At 41.3% G+C, this 22,658-nt stretch overlaps 1 protein-coding gene across 1 annotated transcript in view; it reads left to right on the top strand.

Moving 5' to 3' along the window:
• celf5a (cugbp, Elav-like family member 5a) overlaps positions 1-22,658 on the top strand; it is a 196,629-nt gene that overhangs the window by 152,979 nt on the left and 20,992 nt on the right. Inside the window, exons 4-6 of the mRNA XM_028587205.1 lie at positions 10,147-10,275; positions 14,018-14,097; positions 21,751-21,897. Coding sequence (XP_028443006.1) covers positions 10,147-10,275; positions 14,018-14,097; positions 21,751-21,897 — 356 coding nt within the window. The remainder of the gene's footprint in view (positions 1-10,146; positions 10,276-14,017; positions 14,098-21,750; positions 21,898-22,658) is intronic.

The raw sequence follows: 22,658 nt of genomic DNA, 5'->3' as shown, positions 1-22,658 counted from the left end.
AAAAACGTTTTTTTTTTTTAAACGCAAGCAGGTCAAGTCAGGTTTTCATGTCAGGAACCTGAAGGTAGGCAATGTATTGTTCGTTCAGTGACAGCGGAAGATGTCCTCAGTATGTCATGCACATTTCTTATCTCGCAGATGAAATACAGAAGATATGTTGCGGAAACCTTTGCAGCAGTTCATTACTTCAGCAGTGCAGGGCTCTGTGAAAATATGTGATATAAGTAGATCTGATCCTTCAGACTAGCAGGGATGACAACTGAGAATAGAGGGTAAGGGAGCGTGTTTGCCTTTGCCCCAAAAACACAACGGCTGTCCCTTATTATGAAATGCTTTCAGTAGAATCACATCCTTAAAAGAAAAAAAAAGTGCTGATTGACCTTCTAGCCTAATTAAAGTGCACCATCGCCAATAGAGAGCAGATAAGACAGCTTGGCTGTCAGTGTGACTGACAGGGTTAGGCTCTCCCCCTGCAGTCCCATCAGCACTACAGAGGCCATGCATACAAAAAGCACACAACAGCAGAGAGTGGAAAAGCTCTAAGTTTAGCATCTAGCCTGCTATCAAGAATCAACTTGAACTAATAATATGGAAATGGTAAAATATAAAAGTACACCAGTGACATGCTTTAGGGCTTATGTATTTATTTATGTATTTGCAACTTTACCTCATACAGCATTTCCCTATCTCATAACTGTTAACACTGCAGTTTTTTTTTTTTTCCAGAGTAAAGAGATGCTCTGCACTGAACTGGAGTATATGCAAAATGAATCTGCTGGCTGATGTCATATGTATAGAGCAAATCTGAATCCACTTTCACCAAGGTCTCTGTAGGTCTAGGCAGGTGAGTGCTCGAGCACACCCTATATTCCACTACAGCTCTCACACAGGGAAAGCTGACATGCAGGGTGGCCTGTAAGCCTCTTTTGTCCATGTGCAGCAAAGTCATCTGCCAGCTCAGTTGCTCTTGCAGACAAAGCTTCAGAGAGATAGCCCGTATTCTGGTACATCCTCACTCTCTCCTGAGCTGGAGTTGGGCATGGCCCCTCACTCTCTATCTCAGATCTCAGCCTCCTCCCTTTCATTTCTCTCCCTCTCGTACTCATCCACCCTTTTCACATTTTCTCATTATCTTTTTCCTCTGCACTTCCCTTTACTTGTGCTACTTCTGTTTGCTGTTCTTGAGCGGTAATACTGTCACCTTTTACGTATGATCTCACACTTGCAGTCTGTCCACCTTTCCATTGTCTTTTCTCAGGTATTACATATTTTTTGATATTGCAGTTGTGCAGAGGTGAGAGGATATTGGTACTATATATTCAACACAATAAGATCAGTGGGGGGTGGATCACAAAAGAACTCAGTGTATAATGAAGTTTGTTGTCTCTTGCTGTAGTCAATTTTGTACTTCCAAATGAAAAAAAAGGTAATTACTTGAGAGCAACCATGAAGGCTAATGAGTTACCATGAAGGTAACTCATTAACAATCCAAGATAATCACGAGTTAATTTGAAAAAAAGAAGAGCGATGGAGACAGTGAGGGACAAAAAAGGGGCGATCAGACAAAGAGAGAGAAAGAGATGATACAAGAAAGAGCTAATAGCAACTCTACTGTAAGGAAGAGGAAGGAAACAGAGAGAGAAAGTGTGCATGAAGGAGAAGGGAGGTGGGGGTTGGTTTAGGGGGCTGGCTGAGGGGGTGTGTCCAACATTACCCTCATGAATCAGTGTCAGTGGAGCGATGAGAAAATAATTAAGAAACAGGCTAGCGCTGTGTTAAATACTGCCAAAGGTAAAAGGGCCATTCTACTGTATAGAAACACAATCTGGACGGGAAAGAAGAATGGCAATAAATGCGATAGAGAAAAATTGGCGAGAGAAAATCCATATCATAACGGATGCCAAAGTGCCCTTCAGATGGCATTATGAAGGGAGACAATATAAATAGCACTGCCATATTGTAAATGTTTATATACAGTAGCGACGTATCCACGTTGCACTGCAGTTTCAGGATTTATGACTTCAGCCATAATACACTGAATTTGACACAAGGCTGTGAGTAATACTTCACATTTGTTATCATATTGAGTGTAAATTTGCTGAGATGTATATGGTGGGGATAAAATATTTTAAGCAATTTCTCCTTCTGTTCTCCTTTCAGTTGGTCTGTGCTGGTGTGGGGGGGCTGAAGAGCAGGCTATGAGCTGATGGAAACTGTACAGAAAGAGAAAGAAAGGAGCACACTAAAACAAACATGCACGCCACACCTCAGAGGCTTTACATTGAGCATTTGGGGAAGTGGGAACAACGTCAGAAGACTGTAATAGTATGTTCAAGGCTTCCTGCAGGGCCAAGATGCAGCTAAAATCCCCCAGCCAGCAGCATAGAACAGCAGCCATTAGATCGCACTGATGCATAAAATCGCTGGAGCTCTTTAGAGAATATTGAGTGACATACAGGAGGTCCTGTCTGCTGTATGCCCATTTTGTGTTTTTTATGTGTACGTACGAACATGTGTGTGCACGTGGGCGTGCGTGTACAGATGTGCGAGTCGTTTAGGTGTCATATACAATATCCATCATCCTTTCGGCCAGCGGCACAGAGAGAATTCATGATCACTGGTCTCTAAATCCCCTCCGAGATTGAATCGACTCGGCTGGTGTGCATGGAGGAAATGTGTACGGTTGGAATGCAGAAGCTATTTTCCCATGAGGCTGCTTTTCGGTAACGCATTATAGTTTGATCTTGAGCTCTTTGGCCTGACTAATACGCTATAGGGCTTGTGATGCAACAGTTACCAACTGCAACCTCCCACTGCATAGATGTTTGTTTGTAGAAAGTGCTTTAGATGCCTCTCGATACCATATATTGTATATACAACACATCATGTACTGTATACATTTCTGTCTGCGTGCCTGTCAATATATCTACTTGTATTTGCAAGCTGTTCTATTTCTTTGACAGCCTGTATGTGAGTGTGTATATCATTTATGGTAATTTTGTGTGTTGCCCACACAGTTAAAGTGTTTATATCATATACAAACCTTGTGTCAGTGTGCTTATACTTACATGTATGTGGAAGCGGTGAAGCCTAATCCATCCCAGAGGGGTGCTTAGTGAAGGATGCGCTTTTCCTGCAGCATGGCTATCAAGGCCCTGCACGCAGCGCTCAATGGCGTTTCTACTGATGGCTTTTATGGGTCACAGCCAAGCTGCCAATGAGAAGCCTTGACACCAAAATGATGAAACTATGACATGAAATTAACCTGATGTCACCGCAGGTGCTGCTGGAGTTAAAAGAAGTGGTTCCCTCCTTCTGGGCACTGTGTACTGGAACATGTCTGAAATTATGTCTGATATTATAATGTCTGAGACTAAATATAAGCACAACATGGCCGTTGACTTTATGGCCAACCTAGGCGTGCATCACAATGAAATATATTATGTTTACCATTCATATGTGATTAAATTCAGTCTCTGTAATTCTCTTTGCATTCTCTATTGAGTCACATTTGTTTCAATAGAAGTCCATATTTCATAGCTTTGGTGTTGAAATTGCTGATGGCTTTTTGGTGAGAACTACAGTATTGTTTTCTTTGCAATGCTGTTTCCAAGCAACATCTCGGAAGTTGTGAGGGAAACTGCACTAATAAGCTACCTCATTAGGGCCGGTGCATGGTAGGCCTTACAGTCTGTGCTGTCAACTCTGCGGGTTAGCATGCAACTTCAAAAGACAGCTGCAAATACAACTCGTACACACAGGAGTGCTAATTTACTTTAGAAATTGGTAAACAAACTATTCTATCAACCCACATTTTTATCTCAGTTGAAGGTGTGCTGGTGGAACCCACTAACTGGGTTCTGTCTGAAGTGGCTCCAGCGCTATGACAAAGTACATGGCCGTCCTCCCGCCAGTGATAACGCAGCACATAAAAGGCTCATTATTCAGGAGTTAAGTTGGCAGGGTGTTCTCACCCTAAGGCTGTGCCAAACCTCAGACTCCCCCCTTGTTGGTCTCTCCCACTGATCCCTTCTGTACAGGGATGCTCTTAGCACACCTATACACAACAGGGACATATACACTACTGTGAAGTACACACACACACACACACACACACACACACACACACACACACACACACACACACACACACACACACACACACACACACACACACACATCCATTCTCGCCATCTCTTTAATGCAAACACAAACCAGTTAGATCCCTATATGTAATAAATTGGATTAAATTCCAATGGCTAAGCACTGTAATCTATTAGGGTTAATTAATTTCATTCCATTCTGTCTGTGTTTTTTATGCTTGAACACATGCTGACACTGTAATTGTGTGGCATCCTGCTCATTGGAGAAGTATAATAGGCTTGTGAAGGAGGTAGAGGAAGCCCCAATGTTTGGTATTCCGACTACAGAGTGATTTCGAGTCTTTCTTTCTCTCTTTCGACGAGGAAGTACGCTACAGTAGCTAGCTCTAATGCGGTGGATCCTTCCCCTCCTCACAGCCTTTCTCCAGCTCTTATCTTCCCCTCCAAATGAGAAAACCTGGATGGCTTCTCAGGGCCCCTGTTTCTGCCTGGATGCTATCTCATTTGGTTTTAATATATTTATCCATTCATTATTGTTCGCTTTTATCAGCCAGCTAATATTGTTCATAATTTGTCCTTATCTCCGAGCCTGACAGTCAAATTTACACACCGGCTCAGCAGACAGATGGAGAAATGACCCTTCTCCAACCTCTCCTTCCACAACTCCTCTCCTCGCTTCATTCCTCTCCAAACTCCAATGAAACATGACTGACAGCCCGCTGTTTAAATAGTTGTCATAGCAACCTCCCCATCCTTTTGACTAGTGCATTTTCTCTCTCGCTCTCTCCCTCTGTCACGATATCTCTCTCCCTCCTTCCATTCCTACTCGCATGCTGTTGCAACGATTGAGAAAGAGACAGAGGGAAGGGAAATTTGAAAACCAGAGAGCACCTAAGGCAGTTGGTATGCTTTCCTTCCCCACATCACCCCCATTCACATCCCTCCCCCTCTCAGTCTCCACCCAGACTTCCCTTGCCTCATCCTCCATACCCCTGACAATGATTTACCAACTCCAATGGTGCTCCTCTTTCATCCATCCTGGCTTATCAAGGACTGCAGGACTGTATGCACATCAATTTACAGTTCTCAGTCTCCTACACATTCACTCTCTTCCTCTCTCTCTCTTCTTCTCTCTCTCTCTCTCTCTCTCTCTCTCTCTCATTCTTTCTCTACAACTCTGCTTCCCCTAGTTCTCTCCTTTTCTTTCTTTTGTTGCTCCAAAAACCCCTACTTGGCCCCATTGCTATTCAATGAGTCTCATTTCACTGTCAAAATCCTCAGCAGTCTGCAGTCTAATCATGGAGCATACAGTAATAAGTCTACAGTATACTGGACTGTGCTGCAGTAAGTATATACAGTATGCTGTGTGGACAGGAGATCCTTCAGCTTGTTCAACTTCCAGTGGAAATAAACATTATGTAACCAAAGAAGGTATTGGCAGAGATTTGGAGCACATTTAAAGGAAAGACATTACAGTGGTATTGTTTGTCATGCACATGTACTGGTCAAAGTAAAGCATGAAGAATTAAGATATGAAATATTATATGGCTCATATATGGCTCATTAAGTGGCTCAAAGGCTTCACACAAGGCCAATGCACTCATACTGAAAAGCTTATATTGATTAGAAAGAGTCCAAATGGAGCCAGTAATCTTCAGTATGTATAACCAGGCAGCACACTGCCATTTCATTATTCCGGAGTTTAATTTCCAAAGCATTTATTCTAAACAAGCATCTGTTTAATAGAGTAAATTAAACATGATGGGGGGTGAATTTCTCGATAGCAGTGGTGTGTCACAATGAAGTTGCATACAGTACTCTGCCAGTGAGCTGTAAATGCATCTTAATGCCAGCATGCTGCACAATTTTCACAGTTAAGTTGCTGGTGGTTATTAGACCCCTGAATTGTTTAGGTAACGACATTTCACTGTTAACACTAGCGCTTTAATTTAGGATGCTACTGTATTACTGCTCACTAGGCTCTGTTGTGATGTAAGCAAGAAAAAACAAATTTCTTGTCTTATTTTGTATTCATCTATACAGTAGAAGACATTTACCACAGGTGAGTAGCTGGAACAGAAAGATGACTCAGCTGTTTTGTACAATTGCAAAAGAAAAAAGAGCCTTCCAAAACAGAATTTGCTGCTAATCATGTTTTAACCTCTCAGCTTTATAGAATGCTTTAGGGTTGCGTTTGACTGACAGGTCAATTCACTGAGCCAAAAACATGATTCAATCAGAAACATTCTTGTCATGACATCCTATTAATTGTGTAAAAGATGGTTGACTTTGGTTAAAGATCCAGTTCTCAATGTCTTCTCTATCCAGTGAGTAAACCATCTTATATTACACAGTGAAAATTGAGCAGTTGGAAAGGCTTAAATGGAGTCAAGTCTTTTGATGTTCCCTGCATATAATGAAGGGTTATGTAGCTATAGATCTCTGAGTGAGGAGATCTCTTCACCCATTTTTTTTTTTTTTTTTAAGATTATTGTTTTGGGCATTTTTAGGCCTTTATCGATAAGACAGCTGAAGAAATGAAAGGGGAGAGAGGGGGAATGACATGCAGCAAAGGGCCGCAGGTCGGAGTCAAACCCAGGCCCGCTGCATTGAGGAGTAAACCTCTATATATGGGCGCCCGCTCTACCAACTGAGCTATCCGGCGCGCCCGCTGGATGATATACTGCGTGAACTGTACTGCATCGCTGAGGAATAGACATGAATGCATAGAGAAACTCTGATGTGAGATTGAAGATATCTAGGCTGAATGCTCTTGAGCTATTGTAAAGACTGAGCTCAGCTCAGCTTGGAGAAGTCCAGAAAGTGAACTGCAGAAACTATCTGAGGTGGACACTCTTGGAACAAAGGAGCCAACACTCAACATAAAGATAACGTCAGAACAAAGATCAGGATTTTAGAATCTGTTTAAACAGGCAGGCTGATGCGGGAACCACAATCAGAGACAACAAATGTTATTTTCGTTTCTTTAGTTCAGACGAATATCACATATACACAGCTTTGCATTTCAGTAGAATAACAAACAGATGAAGCAGGCTTGTAATGCAGCTGTGGCCACTAGGCCAGCGATAGCATTATTAACAGTAGCTACAGAACACCTTACTGTAGTTACGAGCGTAAAACTCGGAAGAAAAAAGTGTGTAGACAGCTGGATTGATTGAGGGTATCTGTTCGGTCAGATGCCTGCGGACAGACCACAGGAAACCAGCACAACGTAAATCAGATCAAATGGTGAGCTGAGATGGTTGTGTAGCAGATGGATGGAAGTTAGCAACAATAGCAGTTCATCAGCAATCATACTGGTTAACGCGGTAGTGGTGATGCTGTTTTTTTGGGGTCTGTGTGACTTCACGTTTATGTACCGAAAAACACGAATTAAACAGCAGTCTAAATAATAGGTGCCCTGAAGAAAAAGTCAATTTGTTGTTGTTACGTGATAGTTACATGTAACAGTGGACATGCAGCTCGTTATGTCTCTACTATGTGTGTGGTTATGGTGGGGCATCTCTCCCTCTTTTTCTCTTTTTTGTCCACCCCCTTTCAGATTATATATATATATATATATATATATATATATATATATATATATATATATATAAATGACTAGGTGTTTTGCACTCTCTGTGCGTCTGTTTGCACACTGCCTGTGCTGCAGTGTTGTAGATAAATAAGATAATGTTTCTATTGGCGATGAACACAACACCTGAATTCCCAAGGTAGCATTTTAGTTCAGAGCAGCCACGGCAGAATCCTAGACGGTGGAACAGATCTCCTAGATGATCTGTTTTCATGCATTGTTAGCTTGTTTTCAAAACACACTCACTTTGCAGAACATGCACTCCATTTCTTTCTCAGCCACAGATGATGAACTCCTGCTAAATGCTACTGTCGTAAATACAAAATGAATATAGAGTCACATCTTTCTTACATTTCTGTAAACACTGTATACACAACTCCTGCACATGTGTTCAGATTAGTATCTCCTTCAGGTGTAACGCAAAAAGCCAGCAGACTGAACATGAATCCAATGTGTAAGGCTTTTGTGGAGCTCACTGTGAACCAATATTACACAGTAATGTGATATATAGCAGCCAATGATCCCCCTATACTTGGAGTCTTATAAATATTATTCCATTCAGCTGGAGGTGACGTTGCCAGTCAGCAATCTTTCAGCTGAAGGATGGATGCGATGTCGTATTTTAAGACATGCCACATGTGAGCTGTTCGTAGTACGATCGTCAGAGTGCAGCTCATATGAAATTGATAGGGTCATGCATTAATTCAAAACTTGTCAGATCCCCATGATCTACTTGAAGAAGGGCGTTACAGCCAAAGTAGCGCTAGCGAGGAACGCAAAGAGCCACCGCGGTTGCATGGGTGGTTCTGTCTGCTGTGTGTGGCTCTCTGGCTGTATACAAGTGTATATGAGATGTGGTCTGGCGGCATTCAGGGAATTGTGTGCAGTTCAGGCCCTCCCCCCTTCCTCGACTCATCTCCCCACATCCAACCTTCAGAATTTATATTCTCCCTCCAGCAAAAGGAAGGACCATCTTGGCCTTTCATTTTCCAGTTCAGGGCTTTCCTTTTTTTGCAGATAAATGCTCTCCAATCCGCCCTGACAGATGTCACATTGCATCACTTCCGTTTTGATACATAGCCTCTGATCCTGCCACTTGCAATAAGGAGCCAGCACGAGGGACGCCCCTTCCTAGACAACACTCTGACACGGGTGATTATTTTAAAGGTGCATCATTGGTGGTGCTCAGTGCTGAAACCCTAGCTGGGCACCGTGTGTGCATGCACTCGCTGCCGTGCCCGCTGCAGGAATGTGGGTATCGGCTTGTGTCTGGGTCACGAAACAAGAACAACACGACACACTCGTAGTCGTCACAGTTCACCTCTGGCAGCGGTTTATGCTGCTCTCAACCTCTTCATAGCAGCGGCCGCTAGTCCTGTCTCTCACTCAGTCTATCCACTGTGACTTCACAGGTCAGAGTTGGAGAAACAATCTGTATAAAGGGAAGGTTTTAGTGCCTCTGTTGCCAGCAGAGACTCGCTGCACTGTAGCATTAATCATACAAGGCCAGAGTACATCAGTAAACACAGTGTGTCAGGTCGAGGGAAAAGATCAGATCCCACAGCATTTAACAGGACTCAATAGCATACAGGCTATCTATTGAAAAGTCAGCGTTATTCATGGCATGTCTCCCAGCCTTCGTTGCTCGTAGGAGAGACACGCCATTGTTCACTGAAGAGCATACTGAAATATTTCTCTGGCTACACAAAAAACACTGGATCAGCAGCAATTAGTGGAGTAAGAGAGAGATAAAGAGAGGAAGGGAGGGATGCAGCGGAAAAAAGAATGAAGCTGAAAAATGTAGAATCAGCGAGAGAAAAAGAGAGGCAGAAAAGAGAAAGGGGAGAGAGAGATTAATAAAGAGGAGAGAGAGACAGAGACCCAGGGAGAGAGTGGTAAAAGCCAGTACAGTGTGCTGTGTAGGAGGTTAGAGCTGCCTGGAGCCCCTGGTTCTTTTAAAGGACCAAAGACTTGCTCATTGTCTTGTGTGTGTGTGTGTGTGTGTGTGTGTGTGTGTGTGTGTGTGTGTGTGTGTGTGTGTGTGTGTGTGTGTGTGTGTGTGTGTGTGTGTGTGTGTGTGTGTGTGTGTGAAACCTCTTCATTAGTCTTTCCATTGCTCTTCCCCCCCAGCCCCTGACCACTCACTTACCCCCAGCAGCTACAGTATATGTGGCCATATGGGACTAAATCCAGTTATACTAGAGAATAAAATGATCAGTCTTGGAAAAGAGATAATACAATGTGACTCGAGCCCAACCAGTGCTAAATAAACCAAGGCTTTGTGAACGTACTGTATATCTGTGTTTGCTTCCATGGAAAAAGAGACTTTATCTCAATTAAACCCCGTTCCACTAACGATGACGTTTTTCACGACTGTATGTTCTCAAATTGGTTTAGTAATTGAGGTCAAAGTTATAATTTAACCTTTTGTCTCGTTGTTTGTTCCAGAAGACAGGAAGTTGTTTGTTGGGATGCTGAACAAACAACAGACTGAGGAGGATGTTTACCGCCTCTTCGAACCCTACGGAGTCATCGAGGAGTGCACGGTCCTAAGAGGTCCTGACGGAAACAGCAAAGGTAGGGGCAATGATACAGTTGTCAGCTTTATTTAGGTCACTGACAAAGAAGTGACAGTGTGTGTGAGCGTCTACGTCAACTGGGCAATGAAAAATATATGTGACATATGCATCAGATATAGGTCAAATAGCACATAATTACAAACATTTTTACGCCGCTACGTTTGATGTGCTAGTCTGCTGCAGGCAGTGACAAAAAAAGTTTGATTGATGTCTGACTTTCATATTAAGGAACTATAAGAGGATTCGCAGGGCTATTAGATGTTTAGACTTTAGCTACCGTTCTGTTGAAGCATTTCAAAATCTTGTCATATTTAAAAAGGGGATCATATTGTTATTTTCTTTTTTTGAAGACAGACAGGGAAGTTTTAAATGGACATATCTGTGATAAAACCCGAAGGCCAGATACAAAACCAAGACTATGCAGGGGGATGGGGTTAGTTACCAGAAAAACAAGAAACCCAATGTTATGAGTAGTTGTAAATCCCATCAAATGCAGCAATGATTCAAAAAATGCTAGTAATTTTAAACCAATGACTTTGCCATCACAAACTTTCTCAGCATATATCTCGTTTCTACATTGCAAAGTGTTAATCTGAAGCATTTTGTCCTATTGATGTACTGCAGGTCCTTACTGTAACTCAGGTACTGTAGTGTGGTTGATAGCCTTCATGTCTTTTTAAGACAGGCAAAAACTTTTGGAGATATCATTTCCCTCTGACATGCAGCAAAGAGCAAAGGGACCAGTGGTTTTTCATTCCCTAAAGCCTATTCCCAAGATAGCGCTTATGGAAATTGTTGTGAAATTATATCTAAAGGGGTTTGAAGCCAGAGTGTCCTGAGTGGTTTGAAGGAGAAGGGAAAGATGGATGTCAAAACAATTCAAGTGTCCCCGCTGTGAGGACGGTTGCAGCCGAGGGAAGTTGCCAGTGGTGGAAAGTAACTAAGTAAGTAAACTTAAAGCTTTAGTGCGTAACTTTTTGATATTAGTGAACGTCCGTTACATTCAAGCCATTGCCAAATGAGTTGATACAAAGCTAATTAAGACTATCAGCTCCACAAAACACACTCTGTATTTCTCAGTATGGCTATGTTTTGAAAATTGTGTCATCTGGCAACTTATGCGCGCAGAAACTCCATCATGTTTTTTTAATCCTCCGTGTCCTCCTACTAGTAACTGCGTGGAGGAAGGGTGGGGGCGGTGCGCGATTAAGGAAGGCTTGTATCATGTATGCAACAACAGTGTTGTTGTCATTGCTTAGAATTCCTCAAGGGGGCGCACTATATCTTTAGTAACAGTTTTTAAGTTTTACTTGAGTACTGTAGTTCCACTTCATGCCACTTTATACTTCTACATTTCATTCCATTTGACAGGCAAATAATGCACTTTAGTAGGGCTGTCCTCGACTAAAGAAATTCTTAGTCGACTAACACTTATACGATTTTGTCGACTAATCGATTAGTTGATTTAATTGACAGAGCTGTGCGCTTTGAGAGGTGGTTAAGACTAGAAAAGCACAATATAAATGTAGTTAATTAACCATCTGTAAAACTGAGTTACTCCACAATTAATCCTGCAAAAGCACCACTTTAAATCTTGTGTTTACCATAAATGTGCTCATAAGTTGCTTGGAAATGAGTAATTAAGCATGAATAAGCATAAAAAACGACCGATTAGTTGACTAATTGACTAAGAGGTGGCAGCCCTACACTTTAGTTACTTAGTAGATTCACATTTTTTTACAAAATATATAATCAACAAATAAATCCTGATGCATTATCATACAGTAGATTAAGCTACCCAGTAGTATTTAAAGTAGTCGGCTCCATCTTTACTAGCCATAACTTTAAAGTGATGCTTACACATGAAGGCATTAATATGTATGATCCAGTAACAAATACTGTATTATTCTGAAATGGGTAATTTTGCATGATGAGTACTTTTACTTTTGATACTTAAAGTATCACTATCATATTCATCTTTGTCTGCTGATGAGCGTCTGTATTAGTTTTTTTTGTTCTAATAAAAACTTAGACAGATAAAACATCCCCAATAACCCTTGCGGGTAAAAACAGATCTGTTTTGCACTTGGCTATCACAAAATCCTTTTTAGTGCAGAATTATGTGTAACAAAATAATTTGATAACTTTGATAGCAGGATATTTTATCCTCCCTAGCTATTGAACAATTGCACAGTCTCAATTCCATATTAACACTCCTGTTTGGTTAATAAAAAAAAGAAAAAGAAAAACCGGGGGAGGACATACTGCAGCTTGCAAAGTATGTTAAGAGTTAAATTCATAATTATATTGGCATATAGTTTGTACTACTGTAGCAAAGTCCTTGTACAGGTCATGCCGAGCTTTAGCTCTTTTCTATCCATATCTCAATAGGGGGCGGTGGTTTGACAGCTGAATGGGCATCTTGATTGGCTGGTGTCCACAGGGGTAAGCCCATTATGAGGGGAAGAATGGCAGGGCGGCTGGGTCAAGCAGTATAGATGATAAGAAGAATAAAGTATGAAAGATTAAATAAGAATAGAAAAGAAACTTAAAATGAAATGAAATTAGGTGAAATAGGGTATAATTATAAGAGGGGACGGTGGCTCAGTAGTTAGTACTGCTGCCTCACTGCAACAGACCCAGGTTCAGTCCTCACATGTTTCTGGGTGGAGAGTTTAGGTGTTTGGGTTTCTTCTGCCCTCTGAGTTACATAAACTCACTCCAGAGAGATACAAGGGGCACTGTATAATCTGCACACACATGTATCATTGAGAGTGTGTGTTCATTTGTTAGCTTTGTGATGAGCTGATCATGTACCAGTGGTCTCTGCCTTTCATCCAGTGCATCCAGAAAAACAACTGGATAAAGATGGTAAATGGATAAGGTTTCGTTATTTTTTTAAACATCAATATTGTTATTATTGTTACCTTTATGTTATTGTTTATTAAGCATGGGTACACAGGGACACCATACTAGTCTAGAAAACGGATATGTGAATGAATATGTTTATGAGTTTGTTTTAAGAAGCTGTAAGATTTGTTCAAGTCAAGCAGTTGGTGCCAGAGTACTGAGAGTTAGAGTTTTTCCAGAGGAGACAAAGTGAAGCTTTAAATCAAGTTTTCCAGTTGTAAAAGAGGGCCATACTTCAGTTGAATTATTGAATAATGAATGTGCAACAGCTCACTTTGTGAATCCACAAAAGCTATCTTCAACTTGTTTTCACTGTATCTACTGCTCACAATATTCCTCAAGGACATTAGAGCTAAGAGTGTTGGTTCTGTGGTTCCTGGCCTTTGGACAGACATCGTCATATTAACAAATATTGATCAGAACATCCTCTACTTAAGTTCTTAAATGGAGTGTTTTTCTATTTAAAAAAACGCCTATTTAAAAAACATTACAGTTGCAGCTAGTTTAGCTAGTATTTAATATGCACAGACAGGCATGTGGTGCTAAATAGCATGCTTTTCTGCTCCATCAGTGCAATCTTTAGCCTGCGGCTTCTGCCTGCTTGTCTGCCTGCCTAATGCCCGGAGTGGGGCAGCCTACTGTGCAATGAGAGCCTCTCGCTGCACAGTGATTTCTGTGGTGTCAAATACAATTCAAAATCCTTTATTAATATACTGTAGGCTTTTAAACCCACTCAATTGAATACATTTGCTGTATATATATTGTGTGTGTGTGTGTGTGTGTGTGTGTGTGTGTACATGTGTGTGATGTGCATCTGTTCTCTCTTCCAGGTTGTGCCTTTGTCAAGTTCTCCACACATACAGAGGCTCAGTCTGCAATCAGTGCCCTCCACGGTAGCCAGACCATGCCAGTAAGTACAGCTCTCTCCCTCACAAATGTAAAAACAGAGAAACATACACACACACCACGCAACATCCATCACATGCACACTATGTACCAATCACAATAGCTATGTGCAGTCTACCTCTCTTGATTAATACCTGTAAACTCTTAGTTTTGAACTCACCTCCGACTTCAAAGTTTTAAATCAATTTATAGAAAGTGCAACCATCCTCATAAATATCCCAGCTTTAAAAACAGATACAGCCAGAAATAGCCTTATGTCTCTTTAATTAACATGGTACTTAAAAAAAAATCCAAATCTAATTTCCAGATAAAACTGTTTAGAATGATAATTGAATTTTGGGTGAGTCATCAATCAGTAGTTCTGCTTGCATAATCAGTGCCTATAACTCCAGTGTGAGATTACATTTGCTTGTTATGTAAGCACATCGTGTCCTCTGAATTCTCTCCGTATTGAATTGACTATAAGCGCTGTTAGAAAAGTTATGCTTGCTATAGTTTTCATTTTAGTGTTAAACTATTTGCATAAGAAACTGTGCATCCATTTCTGTTTCTCATGTGATATGATTATAACATGATTATCACTGACATCAAGCCTGACCAGAGATAAGAAAGTTTCTCTTTGTGTGATATTACTCCCTTTTCCCTATAAAAAGCTGCTGTTAAAGACTATTGACAGTAATTTTCTGTACTTATGCTGAAGTCCTGTAAACTGACTCTACTTGCTGCAAGTTTTTTCCATTCTTTGATAAATAATTATCCTAACAAGCGCAGAAGCTGTACTGCTCATTTGTATTAGTCTCATGCTTACGCATGGTCTCTGTATACCTGATGGTGTCAAAATAAAAGCTACTTACTCTGCACTCCAAACCTGAATAGAGTTATTGTCCGTGACATCCATCAAGCGGACAGAGAGTCACGTCCCATATTATATAGTCCCTTGAAGTATACTCTGCTTTTATACTTAATTTTGTTTTGGAACTCTCACCTCAGAGAAGCAGGGACCCTGAACTCTCTCACACCCTATCTCCCAGATGTTGTATTTCACTATATGATTTTATTATGAATGGTTGCCAATGTGTGGCAGAGAGGAGAGAGAAGGACTAGAAGCCAGCTGTGCCATTTTGGCGCAACCTCCGAGTCAATCTAAGTGCAAATGACTGCAGGTCATGAGGAAAGACTCTAGATGTCCATTCTCCATAGATACCCTCCTTCTCTGTTGCTCCATCCCCCTATCTCTGCTAGCTCTCTGCCCTCACTCACTCGTCTCTCTTTGGCAGCCTCTCGGGATATTAGGCAATAGACTTGTTTACTCCACCTTTCACTACATTGGCTGCTGAATTATTCATCTAACTATAAGCAGGGGGCAGAAGAGAGGGGAGGAAGAGTTGGGGAGCGAGGGGGGGAGAGGGGGGTGCAGAGGGAGAATGAGTGAATGGACAGGATTTATACCTCCTGCTCTGGTAAATTGATTATAGAAATCTGATCAGCATCTCATATCCTGTGGCTGCTGGAGGAGAGGGCACAGTGTGCCTGCCTTTCTGAGATTAGCGGACCACCGGTGGACCATTACACCTCGGTAGGACGGTGCTATTCAGAGCAAAGTGTCCATCAATGTAGCAAAGGATCTGGAAAAACCTTGGACCAATTATCTATACCAATTTGAGTCCTTATTGATTGCAGTTGAGTTACAGTTGCAAAAAGAAGTCACGTAAAAGTACATTGATGGAATGAATAAAAAAAATAATCTTACCTTAACACTTTTGGATGCATTAAATAAATGTGAATAAAGAAGTGAAACAAAAGAAAACGAACTATCGACAGCTACAATACAGGATACTGAACTTATGAAGGGCATCCTTTGCCTTGCAACCGTTCTAAGCAAACATCTCATTCCTACTTCTCTAGGGCTAAAATAAATGATTAATTCTTCTAATGAACTAAGACAAACTGTGTGTATGTGTGTGTGTGTGTGTGCGTGCACGCACGCACGCACACGCATGTTTACTGCCACACCAAGGCCGTGACTGTTGACCATGAACAAAGCCCAGCCAATAGCATCGCTAGGTGAGGTGTTGAAGTGCACTGAATATTAACACTGTGACTAACTACAGCAGTTTGATAGATCTACTGCCAATCCCCCAAAGCATGAGCACTGGCTTCTTAGAGTTTATGAGTGTGCACACACACGCACACATGAATGCATGTGTGTGCATACATAAACATGTACAAAGAGAAGCACTTTGTGGCTAGCACATTTGCATGAGCGCACACACACACACACACACACACACACACACACACACACACTCTTTCTATATTGAGCCTCTCACTGTTTCACTGTCACATGCTCGTACAGCCACAGGCTAGGGTCAAAGGCTCCCTGACTGATCTTATTTTCCAGCTCGGAGGACTTGAGCTGAATACATTTGTGTTATTCATGTAGAGTAGGAGTGGGCATTTTGTATGTATTGTATGTGTGAGTCAGGAAGGAAGGAAAGAGAAAGTCCACATGTGTGCATGTATGTGGAGAGTATGTATGTGCAAAAATACGCTTACATACATGTGTGGGAAATATGTACTTCCGTGTCCTCATCCAAATGAAAAATGAAACTATGACATAATGTCACTTTATGAAGGGGGATAGCAAGAAATTGTAGGTGTATGAATTATAGGAGTGCATCGGCAGGTCACATATAACCTGCCTCCCATACACACCACCACCATCCCTCAGCAGCCTCGTTCAGCTTACACACACACACACACACACACACACACACACACACACACACACACACACACACACACACCCTGCCACTGTTCAGATATGAGTGGCTCAATTAAACATTTAAACGATAGAGCTGTAAAACAAATTGCCGGGATTCAGCAGGGCCGTGTAGGAAGTAAGTCCCGGGACATAAATACACCGAGACGAGGGGGGGGGGTTGCGGGTCAGGTCCGTAGAGCCGTGCAGTATTTTTCACTCCATATCTGAGTCAGCTCAGCCTGGGTTTAAGGCTGTGTCAGCTGACACAGGAACTGACACAGAAACACTAGAGCAAGATGATCCAAATATAAGAGCAGAACAAATCAAAGCAAATGAGAGCAGGATGATTGAGAGTGAAGAGAAGAGCAAAGAGGGTTAAAAAAAAAAAAGCATTCATATGTGATCTTTTCCATTACTTCAAACAGAGAATACACATATGCAAGTGCCACGAATGCCAGGAACAAGACACATCATTTGAATGTACAGATTAATATGTCACTGCCTTAAATAATGTTTTTTTATCTAGAATTATTTGACTGGGCACGCTCAAAGAGGATGTGTATTTAAGATTCCATGGGTGGTAATGCCTTATCAGTACAATGAACATGAAATAGTATTATGCAAAGGACATCAATTATAAGCTATATACTGTAACACCAAACTGTATACGCAGCTTCAATTTAGCACTCAGTGGGGTCAAAATAGATAACTCATAATTGTCAAATTCTGAATGTGACAGAGGGAATTTGTTATGTGAAACCCATCATAGCATCAAAACAAAACAGCCTGGTCCAATGAATTTTTTATATTAAGTCGTAACTGCTTGAATATAAAATAGTTTTTTTTTTTTTACGATGGTACTGTAAGTAATGTGGATGGAATATGATGCCATATGTTGTGAAGAAACAGGCAGCCTTAGTAGCAATACATTCTGATTAAAGGAGGCAGTTTTTATTTTGCAGGCGGGGATGAAAAAGTGTCCGTTGTAAGGATGTTAAAATCATCTTTATCAGAAAGAATGGATGTATTTCTTAATTTGGGTTTTTATGCTTGCACTTGGAACGGGCTGAATCATAGTTTGACTAACTCATGCAGCCAAACCATTAAGGCCTTCAGCATGTGACAGTTGAAACCAATACAGCTATATATACAGGACACAGGATCAGTCTTCTTTCTAGATTTACCCTGCACTAATTTGAGCTGCCATATGTTAAAAGTTAAAGAAGTATGGGATGTATAGCTGGGTTGTGCATCTTAGACGGACACCAAGCCTCCTTGGCAATGAGAAGGAACTGTAAAGAGACAGACTTTCTTTTTGGTTCTGGATCTCTGTAGTGCCTTTTTTATCCTCCCTGTTTAACTCCCCTTCCTTCAGTGGCTCTCTAGGCAGCTGGGAGCCGCCTGGCAGGGGGATTGTGCTCACACTTGGCAGCTTAAAAATTTAATGAGACTTTTACTTCACACTTCATCCTGCTCTCTTTATAGCAATGGAGATTCTACTCACTGATAGCCTGACAGGTCTAACTGAGGAAACCTGGGATATAAACAAATGTGGCATTGGATGCTTAGCCGATAAGCCATACGATTCAGGTGTCCTAAGGAGAAGCAGTGGGAGGGCAAAGTCAGTGTATAGACCTCCTTGAAAAAAGCTTTGCAGAGACTGGGACATACATGCAAGGATATGAAAGAGAATGGCACAAGGCTCTTAGACAACAAGACATTTCAATTCACAATAAACCATGTTTCTGTCATTCAAGCAGGCACACTCCAGTCAAATTCTTGTTAGAAAAGAGGTTGACTTCAGTGTTCCAACTTACCGTATTCGTCCGAATTAATACAGGTTTTTATTCCTAGAAAAAAGTTGGGTCGTCTTATAATCAGGGTCTAGACTTTCAGCTGTTCAAGTTGCAGAACGTAAGGGACGTCACTGATTCAACAGCCAATAGAGAAGTCAGCTATTATCTATAGAAATAAAATGATCCATAATCCATTTTTTTTTATGTTACAAACAGCTGGTCGAAAAAACAGAGTTTATGACGGAGCCTCAACGAGCGCCCGAAAGCACGGTAACGTTATATGGTGGAGAGAGATAGAGTGACTGAAGAGAGAGAGAGAGAAAGCCCAGCGGCGTTAGAACAAAGCCATGACTCAGAGAAATAAAACGTGTTTTCGCCGATTCATCACTAGAAGTGTAACTGTAGCGAGCATCTCGATCAATATCACTAAAGTTATCCACATTCATACATAGACGAAACAAAATGATATATCCAGCTACAAAAAGCCTGGAAGTCGGAAGTAGAACGGAAGTACAACGAGGGGTTGTCAAGGAGATGTTACACCGTCTAAAAATGCAATCACCCAGAGAACATCTTACCGTGGTCCTCAAAGCCTAACCTCTTAATACATCCATGCTCAAAGCGGCTGCTTCCAAGAGATTGGCAGGAGAGTGTGTGATTACGTGACAGAAAAACGTAATGATGGGATGCCTATTACCAGAGCAGTCATTCAGCTGAAGGCCTTGGAAATATTTACCGTTAATTTAAATGTGACACTTTTATCTAAAAAGATATTGAAAATATTATTGTATTTAAAAGATGTTAAAAACAACAGCCTACCTTGTTTTATTCAATGTGTTTTTATTAGAATAATTTTAAAATAAAATAGTTTTCTTTATGAAAACAATATTTGGTATTTTTCCAAAAATGAGTTTTGAAAAAGGGAGGGTCGTCTTATATTCGGACCAATGCGGTAATACCCTCAGATTATAAAACTCAGCCTTTCCCAAAAATTTGAGAAGCAGAGCAGGAACACGCAGCTCTCATTACCAAAGAAGCTAGGCCTTTAATAGCTTTTTTTTTTAACTGTGAGAAGGAGGTTAAAATATTCAATATATACTAACACATCTCTTCAGTATTCTGGTCCTGCACTGCCCTGTCCTGGACTCTCCCAAAGTTAAACCTCATAATAAAGTTAATGATGCAGATAGTAAAAAGATGGACAGACACAACAGACGAACCCTAAACCTGTAACCGTGCCAAAGTTAACCTTGAAGTGACTGAGCGTAGTCTTAATATATGAAACGTTGAAGTATGTCTCTTCTAGATTATGCTGTTCTGTCTCATTTGTCTATTCTGTTTATTGTAGAATTGTACACAGCTCTTAATAAGCAGGAAAATTGTTGTTCCAGTCTGACAGGATGGCACTCCCATCAAGAATCAAAAACAATTAGTCACTCAGCTGGCCGGACTAAAGATGTCAGCCTGCTTGACAGTCTGACAATTAGTCTGTCAGCCGGTTAGCCAACCATCTAGCCAACTATCACTCAAGTAACTAGACAATCAGCCATTTAGTCAGGCAGCCAACTAACCAACTGGTCTCTCAACCTACAATCCTTCAAACCTGTGATTCAACCAGCGAGCAAGCCAGGAAGAGAGGGCTAGGGGGAATATAGAGAAAAATGTGGGGAAAAAGAGAAAGGGAGAGGATAAAATCTATGTGCTACAGTCGGAGGGTCTAATGCTTGTCTTTGAACTTCTGTGTAGATGTCTTTATTAGCAGAACTCCTGAGACCTCAGTAAGGGGAAGATGCAAACAAAGAAAAATAAAAACAGAAAAGTGAATTATGCATTAGTAATATAGTTAGCATTACAGCTGCCATTTATAATACAGTCCAACACAACTCCTGACAGGTTTCACCCAGATCCAACCAAACCGAGAAAATACCCTATTTAGCCCCTTTAAAATCCCCAACCCCCAACCTTCAATCCAGGCACTTCACCAGTCACCCCTGTTATTGACAATCTTGCATCAATTTCAGGGGGCCTCTTATCGTGACTGACACACAACCTTTTCTCCACTGTCAGATCAGAGTAATATTTCGGCCTTTTATGTGGATCGATTGGCCAGTTTGGGGGCGCAGAGGGGAGGAGAGGCGGAGCACACAAAAGGTCAAATGTAGTGCTAAATCATTTGAAGATTCTTAATGAAGGGTGTGTGCCAGACACACCTGCTGTTTCATTATTGTGCTGCAGAAAGAGGTAATAGTGTTGGTAAGCAGATGGATAGGCAGAGGGAGGCTAAACGGAGGGCGGAATGAGAGAAATTTGCCCTAAAATGCAACATTTTCTTTAAAGAACACATTCACCAAGGGCATTAGGAACCACTGCCAATTGTAGCTCTTATTTCAAATCATTGTACATTGCAAATCTTTTAACCTCATCTTTGAGGAGGAGCACCAAGGTTACATATATGTACTGTACTGGAGGGGGAAAGCTGGGAGAAAATATAAAGTATGTCATGCACAGCGCGGATGCTCTGCCCCAAGTGACTTTGTACATGTTAAACACTGATTGTAAGAATGGAAGGTTTCTGTCTGCACATCTGCCTACACATCTGCCTACAGAGATGTTTACTCAATAAGCAGAACATTTTTATTCTTCACATATCTCTGTTGGGTTCATGTTTATGTATGCCAGCCACAAAATAAGGAGGCACGATTCTCTGCAATAATACAAATGTGCAATGATATTGTATCTAGAATGGCAAAAAAAAAAAACTCTGACATGCAATTACAGGAGCTCGCTACATAATAATGTTAACACTGGTTAATGTTGCTAATGAACACGGCATACTAAGAAATCAGAAATAATAACCAATAGCATTCTTTATGCTCTTGTATTGGATTTTTTTTAAGCCTTTTACGTGGTAAAACAGTAACATATGCAAATGATTCCTGAAGTGGCTCAAAGCCTTTTGGGGATAGAGGATGCTGTTAGACTGTGATCCTACTGTTGATTGACTGACTGAGTGTTGGCATTGAAGGTGCTTGCAGTAAATCAGGGTTAAGTGTCTGTGCTGTTTTTCTCTGATTTTCAGTTCTCTCTACCCCCTCAGGGTGCTTCCTCCAGCTTGGTGGTCAAGTTTGCCGACACAGACAAGGAGCGCACCATCAGACGTATGCAGCAGATGGTTGGGCAGTTTGGCATCTTCAACCCAGCCATCGCCCTTCCCTTCAGCACCTACAGCTCTTACGCACATGCGGTGAGTTTGAAAAGACACATGTACTGTAGCACCCACAGGAAACATAAAATGGAAACACATTAAATTCTAACATATACATATACAGTGGCTGATTACATACCCTTAAGGAATAGCCCACAACAGGCCGTGGTATGTTGTGATTATATCACAGCTAAGGCGCATTTTTCAGCCCGACGCGAATCAGAGGGAGGACAACTGCCTTAGCGGTCATCAAGTATGGCAATATGAAAGCTATAGACACATTACAATTTTTAAATTGATTTTTATTAATGAATAATAAAGTTCACTATAAAATAGGCCCTCCTGGGCTGGCTGCCTGTACATACCGAGGCGGTTGCTATGGCACGCAGGTAACACTCTAGCAGCTAGCAGAGGCTATTTCATATGCCTAACGCTAAGGGGTTGTTTCAGATTCACCAAAGTCACACAAACTAACCGATCGAGGCAGCGGTAGACCAGCAACTCCTGTGTTCTGCAAGGTAAAATTACTGTTTTTGTTAAAGGAGGCTTAAAAGAGAGCATAGATTACGGCTTTAGTTCCCTCTCAGAAAGATGGTCTGACAACACGGTAAAGCTGTGAAAATATTGTAAATACAGTGTACTCTTAAAGGGACACTTTAGGATTTAAAACCAGCTCTGTGTGGGAATTCAACTCACCAGTCTCCTGGTGACTCTGCTAGCCTGGCTGGTCGAGGTCTTTCAAATGTAAACATCAGAGTGAACACAGAGCACAAGTTAAAGATGGCTATCAGCTACGATAT

Source organism: Perca flavescens, chromosome 9 (assembly GCF_004354835.1).
Source record: "Perca flavescens isolate YP-PL-M2 chromosome 9, PFLA_1.0, whole genome shotgun sequence".
NCBI lineage: Eukaryota > Metazoa > Chordata > Actinopteri > Perciformes > Percidae > Perca > Perca flavescens.
This window is presented reverse-complemented; position numbering and strand designations above follow the sequence as displayed.